General features: G+C 42.4%; 1 protein-coding gene across 2 annotated transcripts in view; it reads right to left on the bottom strand.

The window, feature by feature from the left end:
• Positions 1-14,979, bottom strand: part of NAGLU (N-acetyl-alpha-glucosaminidase) — a 78,116-nt gene extending 63,137 nt beyond the window's left edge. For both annotated transcript variants that reach the window (XM_063458942.1, XM_063458941.1), the window contains exon 1: positions 14,265-14,979. In XM_063458942.1, coding sequence (XP_063315012.1) covers positions 14,265-14,671 — 407 coding nt within the window. In that variant the 5' untranslated portion in view covers positions 14,672-14,979. The remainder of the gene's footprint in view (positions 1-14,264) is intronic.
• Between the last annotated feature and the right edge of the window lie 4,490 nt (positions 14,980-19,469).

Below are 19,469 nucleotides of genomic sequence, written 5' to 3' on the forward strand. Positions count from 1 at the left end.
CCAGCCCGCCCCTGCTTTGTGTGTCAAAAAGGCAGAAATAATGCTTATTGCCACTACACTTGGTACAAGCTAGCAGAAAAAGTATCCTACGCTAAGGTTCAAAACATGTTGTTTGAAATACCCTGGGATGTCTTCTTTAAGAAATGGTATGCCTTTATGGTGTAGTTGGAATATGTAGCCTGCTCAGGTGCTCCAAAGTGGGACACAGACGCATCAAAACCCTCCATGAAAATTTACACTTAAAAACCTGTCATGTCTCTTTTACAGCACTATAATTTCATAAAATATGTCATACATTTGACATTTTTTTTTACTCAGTAGAAGTAACTGAGCATAATCTGAGGGGTTTTATGACACAGACACGTATACACTAGCTAACAGACATAAACAGTCACTAACAGACACGCATACACTCTCACTAACAGACAAACACATAGTAACACTTCCTGACACACACACACACACACACATTAACACTCACTTTATTATTATTTTTTTATTCAACCCCCCCAGCCACTGGCTGCTTACTGTTTACTAGACATGCCCCTACTCGCGTTATAGCTATTAGAATTTACATATTTTGGTCACCCTCCTTTTTGCTCCAGTGGTAGCTGGATGATCTAGGCCAGTGATGGCGAACCTTTTTGAGCCCGAGTGCACAAACCGCAATACATGTCAACTTTTTTCCCCTCAAAGTGCCAACATGGCAATTAAACCTGAATACTGAGATTTAAGTTCAGAAAAAACAACTCGTACAGTTGTCCGAACTAGTTAACATCTTTTGTTTTAGAAGACACAACAGAGTTCAATTATAAAAATCTTAAATAATGATATTAATAGATAAAATTAAGCATATATTTATTAGTATCTCCAACAAATGCAAAACACACCTGAACACATTTACACACCGACTGCTTAACCCCTTCCCGCCGTTACGACGTACCATGCCGTCACGCATTAAATGGGCATTAAAGCCGTTGCGACGGCATGGTACGCCGTAACGGCTTGCAGCCCCAGGAGGTAGCAATTACTTACCTCCGTCGCAATCCACATCCTCTTCTGGGGGGCTGCCTGAGAGCCCAGGCAGCCCCCTTCTGGCAAATGAGGCCCCCGGGGGCCATGTGATCGCTCTCAAAGAGCGATCACATGGCCCTCTATAGCTGGCTATGGATCTGCCAGCAGGGGGACTGTTTGAAATATCAGACAGTCCCCCTGCTGGTAGGAAGAGTAAAAAAAATAAATTAAACATGTTTAAAAAAAAATATATATATATATATATATATATATATATATATATAGAGAGAGAGAGAGAGAGAGAGAGAGAGAGAGAGAGAGAGAGAGAAGTAATGAAGGGAGCACACTATATATATATATATATATATATATATATATATATATATATATATATATATATATATATATATATACACATACACATTATATAGAATATATACATATTATATATGTAACGTCATACAAAGTGTATTTTAATATTAATATAAGTATATATTAATATTAAAATACACTTAGAATGACGTTACATATATAATATGTATATATTATATATATAATAGATGTACATATATTATATATACATACGTATAATTCAAATAAATAAATAAAATATTGAAACAAAATTTAATATAAATTATATATGCATATGTAATTTCATTCTAACTGTATTTTGTTACCAATATATATATATATATATATATATATATATATGTAACAAAATACACTTAGAATGACATTCTATATATAAAATACAAATAACCGCAAATATATATATATATTTGCGGTTATTTGTATTTTATATATAGATAGATATATATAGAATGTCATTCTAAGTGTATATAAATACATAAAAGATTACATTAGTATACACGTAGAATTTAAATACCTTTAAATGCATATATATTAAATCTACGTGTATATTTAAATAATCTTTTAATGTAATTATATGATTTGATTAATTAAAATTGGATTGACATGCCTGACAACACAGGGAGAAAGTGCAGAGAATTTAATTCGCAAGCACTATATTTGAACCTGTAACTCTCCAAGACACCATAAAACCTGTACATAGGGGGTACTGTTTTACTCGGGAGACTTCGCTGAACTCAAATATTAGTCTTTCAAACTGGTAAATTGTATTACAACGATGATATTTTACGTGAAAGTGAAAAGTGAAGTTTTTCGCATTTTTTACAAGCGGACGGCACTTTTATGGTCTATATTATTGTTGTAATATGTTTTACGGTTTTAAAACACTAATATTTGTGTTTAGTGAAGTCTCCCGAGAATAACAGTACCCCCCCATGTACAGGTTTTATGGTGTTTTAGAAAGTTAGAGAGTCACATATAAGGCTTGCATTTCATTTATTTGACATTGAAATTTGCCAGATTGGTTATGTTGCCTTTGAGAGCGTATGGTAGCCCAGGAATGAGAATTACCCCCATGATGGCATACCATTTGCAAAAGTAGACAACCCGAGGTATTGCAAGTGGGGTATGTCCAGTCTTTCTTAGTAGCCACTTAGTCACAAACACTGGCCAAATATTCGTTTTTTGCTTTTATCACACAAAAACAAATATGAACGCTAACTTTGGCCAGTGTTTGTGACTAAGTGGCTACTAAAAAAGACAGGACATACCCCACTTTCAATACCTTGGCTTGTCTACTTTTTCAAATGCTATGCCATTATGGGGGTAATTCTCATTCCTGGGCTACCACACCGTCTCAAAGGTAACATTACTAATCTGGAAAATTTCAATTTAAAAATGGAATGTTCTATATTTGACCCTGTAACTTTCCAAAACAACATAAAACCTGTTAATGGGGGGTACTGTTGTACTCGTGAGACATCGCTGATTACAAATATGTGCATTTGTTTGCAGTAAAACCTAATAGTATTATGACATTCACAGCTAAAAAGGCAGACAGAAATACAAATAAAAAAAAAAATCTTATTTTCTCACATTTTTTTAATTTTATTCATAAATTATGTTTCATATATAAATATTTGATATGGAATGAAAGCCTTGTTTCTCCTGAACAAAATTATATATAATAAGTGTGGGTGCATATAATTTGAAAGAGGGGAACTACGGGTGAACAGACATATAGCGCAAATTCCAGTTTTTGTTTTGATCAGAACGTGCACTATTGACTCCGTCCTGAAGGGGTTAATACATCCATACACAGACTGCTAAATACACACACAGTCCTTTAAATACACACACACACACACACTGCTGAATACACACACATATACTGTATTGAGGGGTGCAGTGTATGTGTTTGTGTGTGTGTGGGGGTAGGGGTGCGGTGTGTGGGGGTAGGGGTGCGGTGTGTGTGTGTGTGTGTGTGTGTGTGTGTGGAGGTAGGGGTGCGGTGTGTGTGTGTGTGGAGGTAGGGGTGCGGTGTGTGTGTGTGTGGAGGTAGGGGTGCGGTGTGTGTGTGTGTGTGCAGGTAGGGGTGCGGTGTGTGTGTGTGTGTGTGTGGAGGTAGGGGTGCGGTGTGTGTGTGTGGAGGTAGGGGTGCGGTGTGTGTGTGTGTGGAGGTAGGGGTGCGGTGTGTGTGTGTGTGTGTGTGGAGGTAGGGGTGCGGTGTGTGTGTGTGTGGAGGTAGGGGTGCGGTGTGAGTGTGTGTGGAGGTAGGGGTGCGGTGTGTGTGTGTGTGGAGGTAGGGGTGCGGTGTGTGTGTGTGTGGAGGTAGGGGTGCGGTGTGTGTGTGTGTGGAGGTAGGGGTGCGGTGTGTGTGTGTGTGGAGGTAGGGGTGCGGTGTGTGTGGAGGTAGGGGTGCGGTGTGTGTGTGTGTGTGTGTGGAGGTAGGGGTGCGCTGTGTGTGTGTGTGTGGAGGTAGGGGTGCGGTGTGAGTGTGTGTGGAGGTAGGGGTGCGGTGTGAGTGTGTGTGGAGGTAGGGGTGCGGTGTGTGTGTGGAGGTAGGGGTGCGGTGTGTGTGTGTGTGTGTGTGGAGGTAGGGGTGCGGTGTGTGTGTGTGTGTGTGGAGGTAGGGGTGCGGTGTGTGTGGAGGTAGAGGTGCGGTGTGTGTGGAGGTAGGGGTGCGGTGTGTGTGGAGGTAGGGGTGCGGTGTGTGTGGAGGTAGGGGTGCGGTGTGTGTGGAGGTAGGGGTGCGGTGTGTGTGTGGGGCTAGAGGTGCGGTGGGGGTAGGGATGCTGTGTTGGGGGGCTCTGTTGGGGAGGGTGGGTAGGGATGTTCTGTTGGGGGGGTGGGTAGGGGTGTTCTGATACATTAAAAACATTTTTTTTTTTTTTTAAAGCATACTGAATCCCCCCCCTTCCTCTTACCTTTGGTGAAGGGGGGGGGGGGGGGGACACAGCCATCCCTGGTGGTCCGGTGGTGGTAATTATCTAGGACAGGAGCCTGCAGCTCTCCTGTCCTCCCGCGCGATGCTGTGTGGAGCGTTGCCGTGGTAACGCGCGGCAACGCTCCACACAGCTCGCGGGAGGACAGGAGAGCTGCTTCCTCGATCCTTCCCCCCTGCTTCCGGTCCTGCCGACACGGAAGCAGAGTATACACCTGCCGTTTAGGGCAGGCAGGTGCCTACTCTGCAGTGATGCCGAACCTACGGCCGCGTGCCGACAGAGAGGGCCCGGCATGCCACCTGTGGCACATGTGCCATAGGTTCGCCATCACTGATCTAGGCTGATGGGAGTCTAAGACAACACTTCCTCAGTCCCTTTCCTCCTACTCTTCTGTGTGACGTCTCCTCTTCCCCACACAGCACTCTGTTAATTGGGAGGAAGTGAACTCCCTTTCTTCCAGCAGGCCATGGAGAAACTAACAAAGTGACAGGGCCCAGTCCGGTGCACTATTAAACGGTCCGCCTGAAGACCTCCCAGTTAACCATCTGTGGGGCCTCATCCAATGCCCTCACGGCCACACCACTGCCAGTGCCAGATTTTCTTGTGCAGTACATTGTGTGATTTGCTGGGGGCATTGAGGCCATTGTAGCCCAGGTGGCACTGCTTCCTCACTCTTTGCTGGTGGAAGCCAGCTGCTAACTTTCCCGGTGTACAGTCTGGCCCTAAGTGCCGCAGCCCACCAGGAAATTTCTCGATATCCCAGTGGGCCAGTCCAGATAATAATAATAATGCATATATTGTTATAAAAACAGTAATTTTACTTACCGTAAATTCCTTTTTTCTTAGTATAGTGGCAGTACTTACAAGTGGGATGTTCCTTATGGTTCTGGACAAGAAGCTCCCCCTTCTTAGAATGTAATTGCTGTGCTCCGCCTGCTGCCTCTATATAACCTGCAATCCAGAGTACCATACCAGTAATACAAAAGAACCAAATGGAGACTGAATAATGCAAAAATTCATTTAATCCAAATGAAAGAGGAGGGAAAGCCAGTACTGCCACTATACTAAGAAAAAAGGAATTTACGGTAAGTAAAATTACTGTTTTTCCCTTCGTATAGTGGCAGTACTTACAAGTGGGATATAGCAAGATCCCTGCACAAAACAAAGGGTGGGAACTCAGCAGGCCACAGCTTGCAGCACCTTACGCCCAAAAGCAGCTTCAGATGATAATACGTCCAGCCTATAATGCTTGATAAAGGTATGTAAGGAAGACCAAGTAGCAGCTTTGCAGATGTCTTTAGGTGAGGCAGCTGCTTTTTCAGCCCAGGAGGTCGCCATAGCCCTAGTGGAATGAGCCTTTAACAGGAATCTAAGGAAATTCCCTTGGATTGATAAGTCAACCTGGTGGTATTTGTCAGCCATCTGGACAAAGAGGGTCTGGAGACAGCACAACCCCTGTTAGTGCCTTGAAAGTATACAAATAGATGATCTGAGGATCTAAACCCCTGAGTCTTCAGAAGGTAGATCTTCAGGGATCTTCTAACATCCAGGAGATGTAGGAGATTGACAAAAAGCCGGCAAGATAATAGGTTGGTTAATAGCAGCACTTGATATAACCTTAGGCAAAAAAGAAGGCTTGGTGTGCAGGACCACTTTGTCTTGATGAAAAATGGTGAACTCCGGAGAGGAAGAGAGCTTGGATCTCACCTACTCTTCTAGCAGAGGTGATAGCCACCAGGAAAGCCATCTTGAAGGTAAGCAGCTTGATAGGAACCTCCAGTAATGGTTCAAACGGTGGATCACAAAGGGCTTGAAGCACCAGAGACAGATCCCAGGTAGGGAAAGGTACTAACTTGGGAGGCCTCTTCAGCCTTATGGACTTAAGAAATCTTCGTATAAGCAGGTTTGAGGCAATGTCACGAACCAGGAAGTGACGTAGAGCTGAAATCTGGCCTTTGAGTGTAGAGACCCCTAGGCCGGCTTCAAACCCATCCTGCAAAAAAGAAAGAATTTCCGGGACTGATGCTTTGGCAGGATCCGAACCTCGAATGGAACACCAGGTTCTGAAATTCATCCAAACCCTGAAATAGATCTTAGAAGTGGACAAGCGGACAGAAGACAGCAAAATGTCACATAAGTGGTCTGAAAGACCATGTTTTTGGAGGATCAACCTTGCAGCAACCATGCCGTCAGATTAAACATTTCCAGGGTTTCTACGGGAAGAGTAACATGCTCTAATGTGTTGGCAGAGATTGGGAGAGACCAACGTGAGATGGTCATGTTTTCCACTTCTGAAAACCAACTCCTGTTTGGCCAGAAGGGCAGGACTGCTAAAATTCTTGCCTGATCCCATCTTATCTTCTGAACTATTCATGGAATAAGAGCTACAGGAGGGAAAACATAAGCCATTTCGAAGTTCCAAGTGATCGATAGACCGTCTAGAACATCTGGGTAATCTCCTGCTTGGAGAGAAGCAAATATCTGCACTTTTCTGTTTCTCCTTGTGGCCATTAAGTCTATATCTGGCCTGCCGAAGCGGGAAACCAGCTCCAAGAAAACTTGGTTTGATAGTGCCCAGTCTGCCTGAGACCAATGACTTCTGCTGAGGTCGTCTGCAATAACGTTTAGAGACCCTCTGATATGGGTAGCTGAGATTGCGAGAAGATTCGCTTGGGCCCATGACATTATATGGTAGCAGAGATCCTGTAGAGCTTTCACCCATGTGCCTCCTTGGTGATTTAAATACGCTACTGTAGTGGCGTTGTCCGACTGAATCTTCACTGCCTGATTGATGACTGAACTGAAGGATACCAGAGCCTTCCATACCGCTTTTTACTCCCTGAAATTTGAGGAAGCCCATGCCTCTTCTCTGTTCCAAAGACCTTGATGGAACTGAGAACCTAGATGGGCGCCCCGACTAGTCTGGGAAGCATCCGTGGTTATTGTAACCCACTGCTTTTGTGCAAACAATAGGCCCTTTGAAATGTTGCTTCTGTCTTTCCACCAGTTTAGTTGATTTTTTTTGCCACTTTGGATGGGTGAAAGGCAGAGTCTAGATCTTCCTGTTTTCGTGTCCATTGGAAAAGAATGTCCCATTGTAAAGGTTTTGATTCTGCCTTTGTCTATGCCACTGCCGGGATTGCAGAAGTGAGGAGGCCCAGTAACCTCATAGCATCCTTGATTGAGCTTAGGTTTTTCTGTATCTTTGATACTGCTATTAAAATCCTCATTTGTTTCTCTATTGGTAGAAAAAGAGACAGGGACTGTGATTCTACCAGAAGACCCAAGAATTCTAGACTCAGCAAAGGAATCAACTTGGATTTTTTTAGGTTCAGCAGCCAACTGTGTTCTTTTAAAACCTTCATAGCGATCTTGAGATCATATTTCAGAATTTGTTTTAATTGGGCTTTCAAGAACCAATCGTCCAGTTACGGAACAATTGAGATACCTTTGAGTCATAAAGCTGCTGCTATGGGTGCCAGGATTTTTGTAAAAACCCGAGGAGCCGAGGACAGGCCAAACGGTAGAGCCTTGAATTGGAAATGGAGAATTCTTCACCTTCCTGTTAGGATCGCCAATCTGAGAAACGTCCGGGAAGATTCTGAAACCGGAACATGGGGGTAGGCATCTTTTAAATCTAACTTTGCCATGTAATCTCCTTTTTGTAAAATGTGCGTTACCGATAAAATATTCTCCATCCGGAACTTTTGGTACGGAATGCAGGCGTTGACCTGTTTTAGGTCTAGGATAGGCCGAAAGGATCCGTCTGGCTTTTGAACCAGAAACAGGCGTGAGTAAACTCCCAACATTTGGGTACCATCTCTACAACATCTTTCCTTAAAATAATAAGGGCTTCTGTTAGGAGTGCCTCTGTTTTCTTCCTGGAAGGATAGCTTGACAGTAGGAAGGAAGGTTGTGGTCTTGTGGAAAACTTGATTCTGTAACCTTCTGAAACAGTTTTTATAATCCACCCATTTGACGTACTCTTTTACCATTCTTGGGCGAAGAACCGAAGGCGTCCTCCAACTCTTTTGGCGTCAACATTTTTTCTTTTTGTCTTGCCCGTTGGATTCCTGTCTAGACCACTGGCTGCTGTTTCCATGTTTTTGAAACCTGCGAAACCGCCCTTGGTAACGAAAGGACCGCTGACCCTTGTATTGAAATCTTTTATATCCCTGAGTTCTTGATTCCAGAGGTAGGGCTTTCTTTGTTTCCGACATCTTTCTAATAATGTCTTCTAAAGGAGTTCCAAAAAGTTTGTTCCTCTCAAACGGTAATTCACATAAGGCTGCCTTAGACGCCGAATAAGCTGTCCATGTTCGTAGCCAAAGCGCTCTTCTGGCCACTGATGACATTCAGTAGGAACATAAGATGGGCAGGATCTGTATTGGACTTTCCCATAAGAGACTCTTCCAGGGCTTGAAGCCAAACGCTCTGTGCCCTGAGAACCGCTGAACCTGCAATTTCGGCTCTACACTGGTAGCCTGCAGCTTGGAAGATTCTTCTACACAAAGTTTCGGCTCGTTTGTCCATAGGATCTTTAAGTCCTGAGACTATGGGTATAGTGGTTTTCTTTGACAGCTGTGCAATCTGAATATCTACTTTATGAAGATCTTCCCATTTTTCTTCAGACTGTAGCTTGAACAGAAGTTTAAAATGTTTAGAAATAAATGCCCTTCTTTCCGGATTCTTCCATTCTCTATGAAGGAGATCCAAGATTTTAGGTGGCATCGGGAAACCTTTAACCTTACCCTTGGTAGGTTCTGGTTCTTGTACAGCGGTCGTCACTTCTTTAACCCCTTAAGGACCAAACTTCTGGAATAAAAGGGAATCATGACATGTCACGTGTCCTTAAGGGGTTAATACATTTTTTTTTAGCTCTTCTGGTGGAAATCCCTCTTCCACACTTGAAGCTAGGCTGGAAATATCAGAAGGTGAAGAAAAAGAGCATTCTCCTGAAGAAATATCAGACAGAGAAGGAGATCTATTTCTCCTACGTTTCTTAGGCAGCTTCTCTTGAATAGCCGGCTCTTTCTTAACAGCATCTTTAAAAGATTCAAATGTCTGGGACAAATTTTCCTGAAAGCAGCCCAGGAAGGATGCCATATCAGTCTGCTTGGCTTTTTCTAGCAATTCCGTTGAGCACTGATTGCATGTCTTTTTGCGACATCCGTCAGGTAGAGGTACAGCACATTCCAGACAACATAAGTGTTTAGATTTGCTTAAGGCTTTTTTTGGAACAGATGCTCACATCTTGTCTTTATCTGTCTTATCCGGAGATATAGGACTGGACATATAGAGTTTAAAGAGTTAAATCTCACCTCAAATCACCTAAGATCCATGTAGGAGGGCTGGTGACACGGAGAACCAGGACTGTACACCCACCCTTGGGGTCAGGAAGGTTCTGCACAGCTTTACAAGTCCAAATTTTGAATTTGGCGCCAAACACCGTTTCGGGCATGCTCAGTTGCGCAATTCTCCTCCCGGGCGTGTGTTCCACCGCTGTGCGCATGCGTAATGATCAATGAATGAGGACCGCCTGGGAACTCACAGAAATGCCACAAATAGTAAGTACCCGGTCAGGTTCCGTAACGCGAAACCGGAAGTACTATTGCCGCTCAGTTCCCGCCCGGGGAGCTATCGGGCACTCACCTCCCGATCAGCAACCTGTGCTGACCGCACCAATTCTCCACCTGCATTGGGGAACCGGTCCGTCCCGTTGACGGGACAAGAAGAACTGGTATGATACTCTGGATTGCAGGTTATATGGAGGCAGCAGGCGGAGCACAGCAATTAAATTCTAAGAAGGGGGAGCTTCTTGTCCAGAACCATAAGGAACATCCCAGTATACGAAGGGAAAATATAAAAATTTTCAATAAAAAAAAATAGATTAGCTTTTAACATGCATTATATAAACCTCCTGCCTGAGATACAAATTTAAGATTTTCCTAATCTTCAGTGTCAGAAAATATTAAACACAGGAGACAAATATTATCCCGCCCGATTAATCCACCCTTTCGTTTCATTTTGTCGTTTCAGTGTGAATATCCTTTATTTTCCTCATTCTGCTGTCCCTTATGGATTAGTCATTTCTTATATTTCCTTGAATTCTGCAGCATGAAAGAGGAAGATCAGTTGGGGGGGTTATCTCCTTTATAGACTGTGCTTCATATTGATTGGTTACTGACTGAGTGTTCCACTAATGTTACATATCAAGTTTGATTTTTTTTCTTTTGTTCCATCAAACTTTGTTATTAACTATTTTGCTGTTGGAGTAGTAAGGAATGAATTTAATGGATAACATTCGCCTCCTGTCTTTAACAAAATCTATATTTTCTATATTGGCAGTCTAAACATTTCCCAGTAATTGGATGATTTTCCTTGATGGGCTGTAAGGTTCTTACTGTCTAGACTCATCTCTGACCCCTCGCTGTTTCAGCGGCATACATTGCATTTAGACTATATGGCAAGGCTGTACTTGCAGGGTTAAACACCCTTGTATTGGCAGTTTTCTTGATGGCCACTACAGGTGCTTCTGCTTTAATGACCTTTGACGTCATCAACTGCAGCTTATTTGATTGGACGTGTACATGGTGCTCAACGCACACAAACATATCGTCCCCAGTGCATTGGATTGGAGGTCATTGAGGAAGCAACGCTTCCAGGATGACGTTACCGGAGGAGGAGCGGGTGTTGATGCTGGGAAAAATGTAAATTAAAAGCTTTCCCCCCTCTCTCTCTCTCTCTATATCTATATATATATATATATATATATATATATATATATATATATATATATATATATATATATATATATATATATATATATATATATATATATATATATATATATATATATATATATATATATATATATATATATATATATATATATATATATATATATATATATATACACACACACACACACACACACACTTCAAAAGGACACGATAGCAGTAGAAATACATGTTTTTATGGTCCAAATATGGCAGTTTAATGAAGCATATCACCAGACTCACAAGGCAATGTTTCGGTCACAAACCATGACCTCTACCAAGCCACAATGTCAGTCAGACAGCTGCATGGAGATGCTGAACATTCCCCATAGAGATGCATTGACTCAACAGATCTCTAAGAAGAAATGCGGATTGGTCTCAGCAAGGTGATTGCTGCGCATGCACACTTTCCCTAAATGCTTCCCTATTGGGTTGGTTGACATAAATAGTAATGATGACATGAGCCAACAGGGGTGTTGCGGTCGAATTAAGATTAATACACCCATGGAGTGCAAGATAATCTAAAAGGTTATTATAAAGCTCTATAGTTCTGAATACATGTTTTTTTGCTATACAGAGAGTTCAGTGTGTGCACTCTCTTGAGAAAAGTAGGTGAAAGGGAAAAAAATCCAGAAAAACAGACTAGGTTGGTAAAGGAATACTATCGCGTTCGGTTAAACACACAGGTTATTTTTAACCCTGCAATGTAAACAATGGCATTTCTACAAAAGTATAAAAAAAAAAAAATGATTTGATCAACTCCAGAGTTAAAAGCACAGGACCACTGCTCCCATACCACATCATTGAGATGACTTGACCTTAGTGGTCCCTTAGTAATTGAAACAATGGCATGAACATTCAAAAGGTAGTTAAAGGAACACTTTAGTGCTGTATTCCTAACACTAAAGTGTCCCTCAGCCCATGCAGCCCCCACGGCCACAAAATGGTAAAAAACAAACAAAAAAAAAACAGCTTTTACTTACCCGATTCCAGCGCCAATATCCCCACGCCATGTGTGCATTAGGCCTTCCCTATAGTAAAGTATTGCCTTAATGGGGATTTAGAAGATGCTGGACCAAGCATGTCAAACCTGCTGTCCACAATGAATATATTTGCGACCCGCCTGCCCTGGGGCCACTTTATGCTGTGGCTGCCACGATCGATCGCGTGCTTCGGGGCCATAAGACCGCTAAGCATTAGTCCACACCAGTTGCTACAGTGCACTGAGTGGCTGGCCGTCAGCAAAGCAGGCCAGCTACTCCCTTTCCCTCCTGCTCGCAGTGTCAGTAGACTGTCTAGCCTGCTTGAGCAAAGAAGTGCTGGAACTGGAGGACTGACGGCTCATCTTAAGGTAGGGGAAGAGGCGCTTAGGGGACCTTCCTGTGTTGAATAGGGGACAGGGGTGCAGTGTATTAAAGGAACACTCCAGTGCCAGGAAAACAAATAGTTTTCCTGGCACTGCAGGTCCCCTCTCCCTCCCACCCCCCATCCCATGTTGCTGAAGGGGTGAAAACCCCTTCAGTGACTTACCTGAGACCACCGCCGAGGTTTAGGGTGCGCCCACACTCCTCCCCCGCCGACCTCATCCGGCAGGGGAGACCAATTGCACATGCACGGCAATGCCCGGCGGCGGGATGAGACCTAATGCGCGGCAATGCCGCGCATGTGCATTAGACCTCCCCATAGGAAAGCATTGAAAATGCTTTCAATGCTTTCCTATGGGGATTTTATGGGGACATAGCGTGAGGACGTCCAGCGACGCTCTAGCACAGAAAACCTGTGTTAGAAACCAGGAAGTGCCCTCTAGTGGCTGTCTAGTAGACAGTCACTAGAGGAGGAGTTAACTCTGCAAGGTAATTATTGCAGTTTATAAAAATTGCAATAATTACACTTGCAGGTTTAAGGGTAGTGGGAGTTGGCACCCAGACCACTCCAAAGAGCACAAGTGGTCTGGGTGCCTGGAGTGTCCTTTCGATTGGGGAAGGGAGCAGTATATTAATTTGGAGGAGGGAGGGGGACAGTGTACTAGAGTGGTGGGAAGGGAGACAGTGTGTTAAATTAGAGGGAGGGCAGTGTATCACATTAGAATGGTGGGGGTAAGGGGCAGTGTGTAATAATGGATGGAGGGGGGGGCAGTGTATTAGATTCAGGGGTAGTGTATTAGATCTGTGAGCACTGAATGGTCCCCATGGAGATGTTGATTGGCTGCGCAGCTTTTTGCCACACATGCACAATAGCCTCCCAATGCTTTCCTAAATTGAAGCCAATTATCAGCTCCATACAGTGCAAGTGCATTTCTTCGATCAATAAATTACATTCTACACTATATCTCCCTCCTTGTCCTCTCTTCTCATTGCATATTGGCCTGTATCTGAGGATTTTCCCAAAGCGCTACTTCCTCCTTCTTGCATATAACTTACTCAGGAATGGAAAGGAGAGACTCTAGATTCTGTTGTTCGAGCTGCTTCTCTTATCGCACAACAAGCGCTAGAAGAATCTTATGCCTTGTTACCTTTACAGTGGTTTTGGTAACTATAGTGCTCCTCTAAATGTAACCCCCCACAGTGCTACATAAGTGAATATAGTACTGCGGGCATACAGACAAGTTGGTAAAGTCACTGTGATGTGTTGCAGAGGAGGTATGTTTTGTGTTTTAACATACCTCTTCTGCTTTACTCACCCCAGTAAGCTTCAATACAGTTTACTGGAGGGAGGGAATGAGGCAATTCTTATTTCAGAAAATGTTAATATACAACTAAAAAAAAACAGGGAAGTTGAGTGGAACATCATAAATTAAATATCAGAGGTAATTTTTTTTTTTTTTTTTTAACACTAAATATTGAAATGAGGGTTCCTCTTCCATGAAATCTTAACACACAAAAACATCTGTATTAGGTCATTTAAAGTAACAACCATCTTTAGAGGGCAATGCTTGCAATACCATCATAAATAAATGTTAAAAAATAAACCGCAGGACCTCACAAACAAGTGACCACAATCTAAAAAAAAAAAAAAAAAAGTTTAAATCAAGTTTCTCCCAGAAAATTATTATTTTTTTTATATGTAATTATTCTTTCATTCATTACAGACATTCACACTTCAATTCTTCCTGCTGGCATGCAGTTCTAGTTGGTATGCCATGCTAAAGAGCCATTACCTGTTTGGTGTTTTGACAGTAACTGGTGATGATATTGGAGGAAGGACAGGTGGTAAGTTCAGCTGGACTCCAGACCAAGAGATGTGGCACCCACAGTAATATTTCAAGTAATTGTAGCACCCTGTGGCTGCTGCCACCCCACTGCTTCCCACAACTGAAATTTGGCCACTTGGCAGTGAACTCAGCTGGTAGGTGTCCAGTCCATCAGCAGCCAAGTGGCTGTTCACCTTCACAACAAATCCATTAGCCCTGTCCCCAATCAAACGTTTCAGCAGATCAGTCACTGCTTGAGCCTGCACAGCATCACTTTTCTGTGGCTTTAAATGGGACAAGGTTTGGAATGTCTGTGCTGGATAAACAACCCCAAAAGAAGCATGAAGTATACAGATTGCCACCAAAATCTTCATTGTGGAATTTCTGCAAAGGGATCTTCTCTAGAACCTGGTACTGGCTGCTGCAATCACCAATATCAATCTTCTGTAAACATCTTTGGTGGAAATAAAAAAAATATGACTTTAAGGGATACAAAGTATCTTGTTCTGTATGTCTTTCTGACCAGTGGAGCAGAGTTAGCACACCCCAAAAAACATGCAGTGTTACAAAAGAATCTTTTTGGAAAAGCACAAGTTTCAGAGGTTCCTGTGCATTGTTGGCACAATCACAGCAGTCCGGGCTCTAGAACTGATGCAGGGCACATTAACAGGATTTACTTATACCTTTGGACTTCCTGATTGCTATAGAATCCAATCTAGACTCTTATTGGTGGGCCGGACTGTCATTTAAATGGAATGTTAGCTGATACATTGTGCTCTAGATCGGATTGGCTGTTGCTGCCCGGGCATGAAAGGGCGTTTGAAAAAAAAAAAAATGAGTCTAGTCACTTGACTTTTTGAGCACACTATTTATTTGTTTATTTTTGGTTTTCTTTTAAAGTAAAATTCTAGAAGAAATATCTGAAGGTGGAGCATTGTCTTCCTTGATGATTATTTTTTATTTTTCTGTATTTTTTTTTTTTAACCTTGCTCTAATAAAAAAAAAAAAGTTACAAAAATATCTATGTGCCATTGTACTTCCTTGTAAAAATGTTGTGCAATGTTTATAACAAGCCTGGGATTTGTTCATGCACTATTTAAAATGCACAAAAAAAAAAAAATGTAAGTAAGGGAGGCTCTCACCTTCCCTCTACTTCATTTCTTTCATTTAACCCTCTGAGTGCCAGAAAAGTTTCTAATAACAAGGGTTGGTTTAAAGAGGAAGTTCTCACTTTTTCTCTTTTTTTTTTTAACCAGAGGAGCAGCTTCCCACCAAACCAGCAGACTTGTGCTCAGCAAGAAATGTACGTTCTGCTGAATAATTTATTTATGAAGACAGAAACTGGATGTCAGTTCGGCTCATTCAAATTTCGATTCAAAAAGGCGCAAAAATGATCCAATCAGTAATTCGGGTACAATTTCCGGATTTGTTGCGGAATTCAGCCGATCACCTGATTGGCCCAATTCGAAAACATTGCAGAAACCACACATGCACATCATTCCAGCACACTCCACTCACCTTCTTAATTTTATATAAAAATAGGGGTATGAATTGCATTGATGTATGTTATCCATGCTGAAAGGACTAGTTTATAAAAATGATTTACAAACATATGTTAGTTTTGTTCTTTGAGGTAGCAGCCCACAATCATCTCTATACCCAGTGGTGTATCCTGGTTTTGTGCTGCCCTAGGCCACCCACCCACCAAACCCTTCCCCCCTGCCCCGCATTCACTGACAGATACGCATACACTAGCTAACAGAAACACACATTTGATAACAGAAATACACACTCACTAACAGACACACACACTCACTAACCGACACACACACTCACTCACTAACAGACATACACACACACTAACAGGCAAACACACACTAACAGACACACACACTAACACACACTCACTAACAGACACACACACTAACAGACACACTCACTAACAGACACACTCACTAACAGACACACTAACAGACACACTCACTCATTAACAGACACACACACTCACTAACAGACACACACTCACTGTTAGCCGCAAGGCTAGCAAGACATTTGCCCTGGGCAAATTCCGCCCAAGGCAAATGCCTTGTTTGCCTCGCGGCTAAAATGTCCCTGTCTATACCAGTGTCCTTAGGAGACATCCCCCACTTCACTCTCTTTAAAGTAACGAAAAGCATCCAGACTTCATTTAAAGGGAAACTATAATGCTAGGAATACTAAGCTGTATTCATAGCACTATACTTTCCTCAGCTCCCCCCCCCCCCCCCCCCCCCCACCTCAGCAGTGTAAACCCTTACTCCACTTACCCGATCCCAGCACTGATGTCCCTCGCAGTGGGTTGGTCCCCCACCTCCTCCAACATCATCTGACGTCACTCCCATCTCCTCCCAACACTAGAGCCTGTCTACCCCAAAACACACAAGAGCCCCAATGTTGCCAAGTATATGGCCAGAAATGTTCAATGATAAATAGTTAAAATATAACTCACATAATGACCTCTATCCCTCCACAAACACACTACTGCCCCTATTCATATGCACAAATACATACCACACTGCAAACAGCCTCACCCACATATATGCAACACCTAAATCATCCTTTAACCTACACATGCAACAATCGCACAAGTAGACTACCCCCATCCACACAAACCCAAAGCAGCCTCCTCACAAACATGCACCACCACAAGCAGCCTCCACACACAACTCCACAAGTGGCATAGAAACACATAAACCACCACAAGCAGCTTCCAGACTCACATTTACACATATGCACACAACACTCTGTCCCAGCTTTGTCCTAAATGTGTCCTCTGAAACACTTCCTCCCAATCGTCCCGAATTCTGTGGGAAAGTCCCAATTTTTATGTCCTCTCCTACTGTCCCGCCTTAGTTTCCTTGTGCCCCTCTTTTGGGGACACCAGGAAACTATCCCCAACATTCATAGCACGAGCCTAACATAAGACACACTCGTGCTATGTTTAAGTCACTAGGACCCTGCAGGGAGCACCAAAACTGTATGCACCATTCACGCCAGGCTGGCTTACCATTAACTCGGGCAGAGCAATGTCCTTTATGGTGGGTCCGCCAGTTAATGGCATGGTCACTTGACTGGCTCGCCCACTTTACCTTCCTTTCACTGGCCTCCCGACATGCACGACACCGGAGTTGGAAGGAATAGACACAGGTCACCAGCAAACACAAAACAAGCGTATAATTTTATTCACTGGCACAATGTGAAAAGAAACAGTGTATTTTCCCTATGCAACAGCTCTGTAGGGAAACTTGGAGTTTGTGACATTGGTGATCACAAAGTGCCCTTCTCTGTCCCCACCCCTCCTATTGGGTTGTTATACCAAAAATGGGGAACTATTGACAAATGTTGTGAACTGAAAATCAAGGTTGAAAGCAGTAAATTGAGGAATAGAGATAAGGACAATATATCAAGGAAATATGGCGCGATATGATTAATTTATAGAATCTAAACATATTCTGACAATTATTTCAATTACAGTGAATGAGAGGAATTTTGCTGGGTATAATAAACAGGGCATATTGCTGGGACAATAAACTAGGTGAGTTTGGGTGATAAATTGAGTGGATATGGTAAGCGGATTATTTTAAGAACAGACATGGGAATGTAAATGTGGGGCTGTGCTTGGAATGTGGGACATGGGGGCTATATTCTGTTTTTCAACTGTGTTTTCAATGGAAGCTAAAATATCCTGTGGGGAGACAATGGATACCATCTGGGCATGCAGAGGTGTAATTAAATATGTAGAGGATGTTCGGATGTGGGAATGGGTTGGAAAGGAAATTAAATATGAATTGGAGTACAGGGAAAAGTTTTGTATTATGTTTTTGTAATGTGCGGTGGTGGTGCCTTTTATAGGTATGGCCTCAGTAGGTTTGGGTTTTAATAGACAGAGCATAGCCAGGACAGTATGGAGTCCCAACTCACAAATATAGGACAAAGCAAAGAACAATATGTATTACCGTTTTTTAGAGGTGGCCCGGCTTAACATACTATAACGAAAGAATAGTCAAAGAGCAAGCCGAGTTCAATGGGGTACAGAATAGAGACTATACGAGTAAACAATCCAAAATCAGGGTAACAGAGAAGCCAAAAAACTGAAAATTATAAAATAATACGGAAAGCACTCCGTGGCTATTAGAAACATTGATAAAACACCGTTCCAATAGTGGTCTGAGATTATTATGTAGGCCTAGAGTCTGATGTCATCAGAATGGGTCCAGAATGTTCTAGATGGGTGTTACCAAAGTTACATCATATTTGCAACAGTTTGACTACATAAGGAACTATGGCCATAGTGAGATATGTTACATTTGATACTAGAAACACATACAGTGCCATGACCCTGGTGCAGGGTCGACTGACCACCACTCACATAACTTTTGACGCAGTAAACTAATGTCTAGCAGAAGGTAGCCTGACAGCAGAGTTCTCTGGGGCATTTTGTCGCTGGACACAGGCAGGAAATGTCTTGGGCCAGCTCTGTATATATATTCATACATGTGTGTTAATATATACTTTGCACCTTTTCAGTTATTTGTGGGCTTTTAGACATTAATATTTGATAAACTCATTTGATTTGCTGTATTAAAATTATTAAAAACATAACTGGTCTGAAAGGTGTCTAAACTAAAAAAATATCCAGCCATACGCATGCAATGTATTTCACTAGATATTATTCCGGTGCTTAAATAGTTAAAACGTCTCTCCTGCTCTTTCCATTAAAATGTTTTCCCCCCAGGCTGGATAACTGTGTTTCCTAAGAAATCTTTACTACACTCTTGGACACTTCAAAGACCATCAAAAGGACTGACTGAACTAAATCTGCTTTTTGTTAAGAAAGTGTAAAAGGTTGGTGTTTTTTTGGCTTTTTTTTTTTTGTTGTTAATGCCGTTACCCCCTCTGAAAGCAAACTGCAGTTTCCCAATGTTCTAGCAGATGTCATGAAGCAAGACTTTCCATCCATCAAACATATACAGTTGCAAGAAAAAGTAAACCCTTTGGAATGAACCCTTTGGAATGATATGGATTTCTGCACAAATTGGTCATAAAATGTGATCTGATCATCATCTAAGTCACAACAATAGACAATCACAGTCTGCTTAAACTAATAACACACAAAGAATGAAATGTTGCCAT

This window comes from Pelobates fuscus, chromosome 6 (genome assembly GCF_036172605.1).
Source record: "Pelobates fuscus isolate aPelFus1 chromosome 6, aPelFus1.pri, whole genome shotgun sequence".
Classification (NCBI taxonomy): Eukaryota; Metazoa; Chordata; class Amphibia; order Anura; family Pelobatidae; genus Pelobates; species Pelobates fuscus.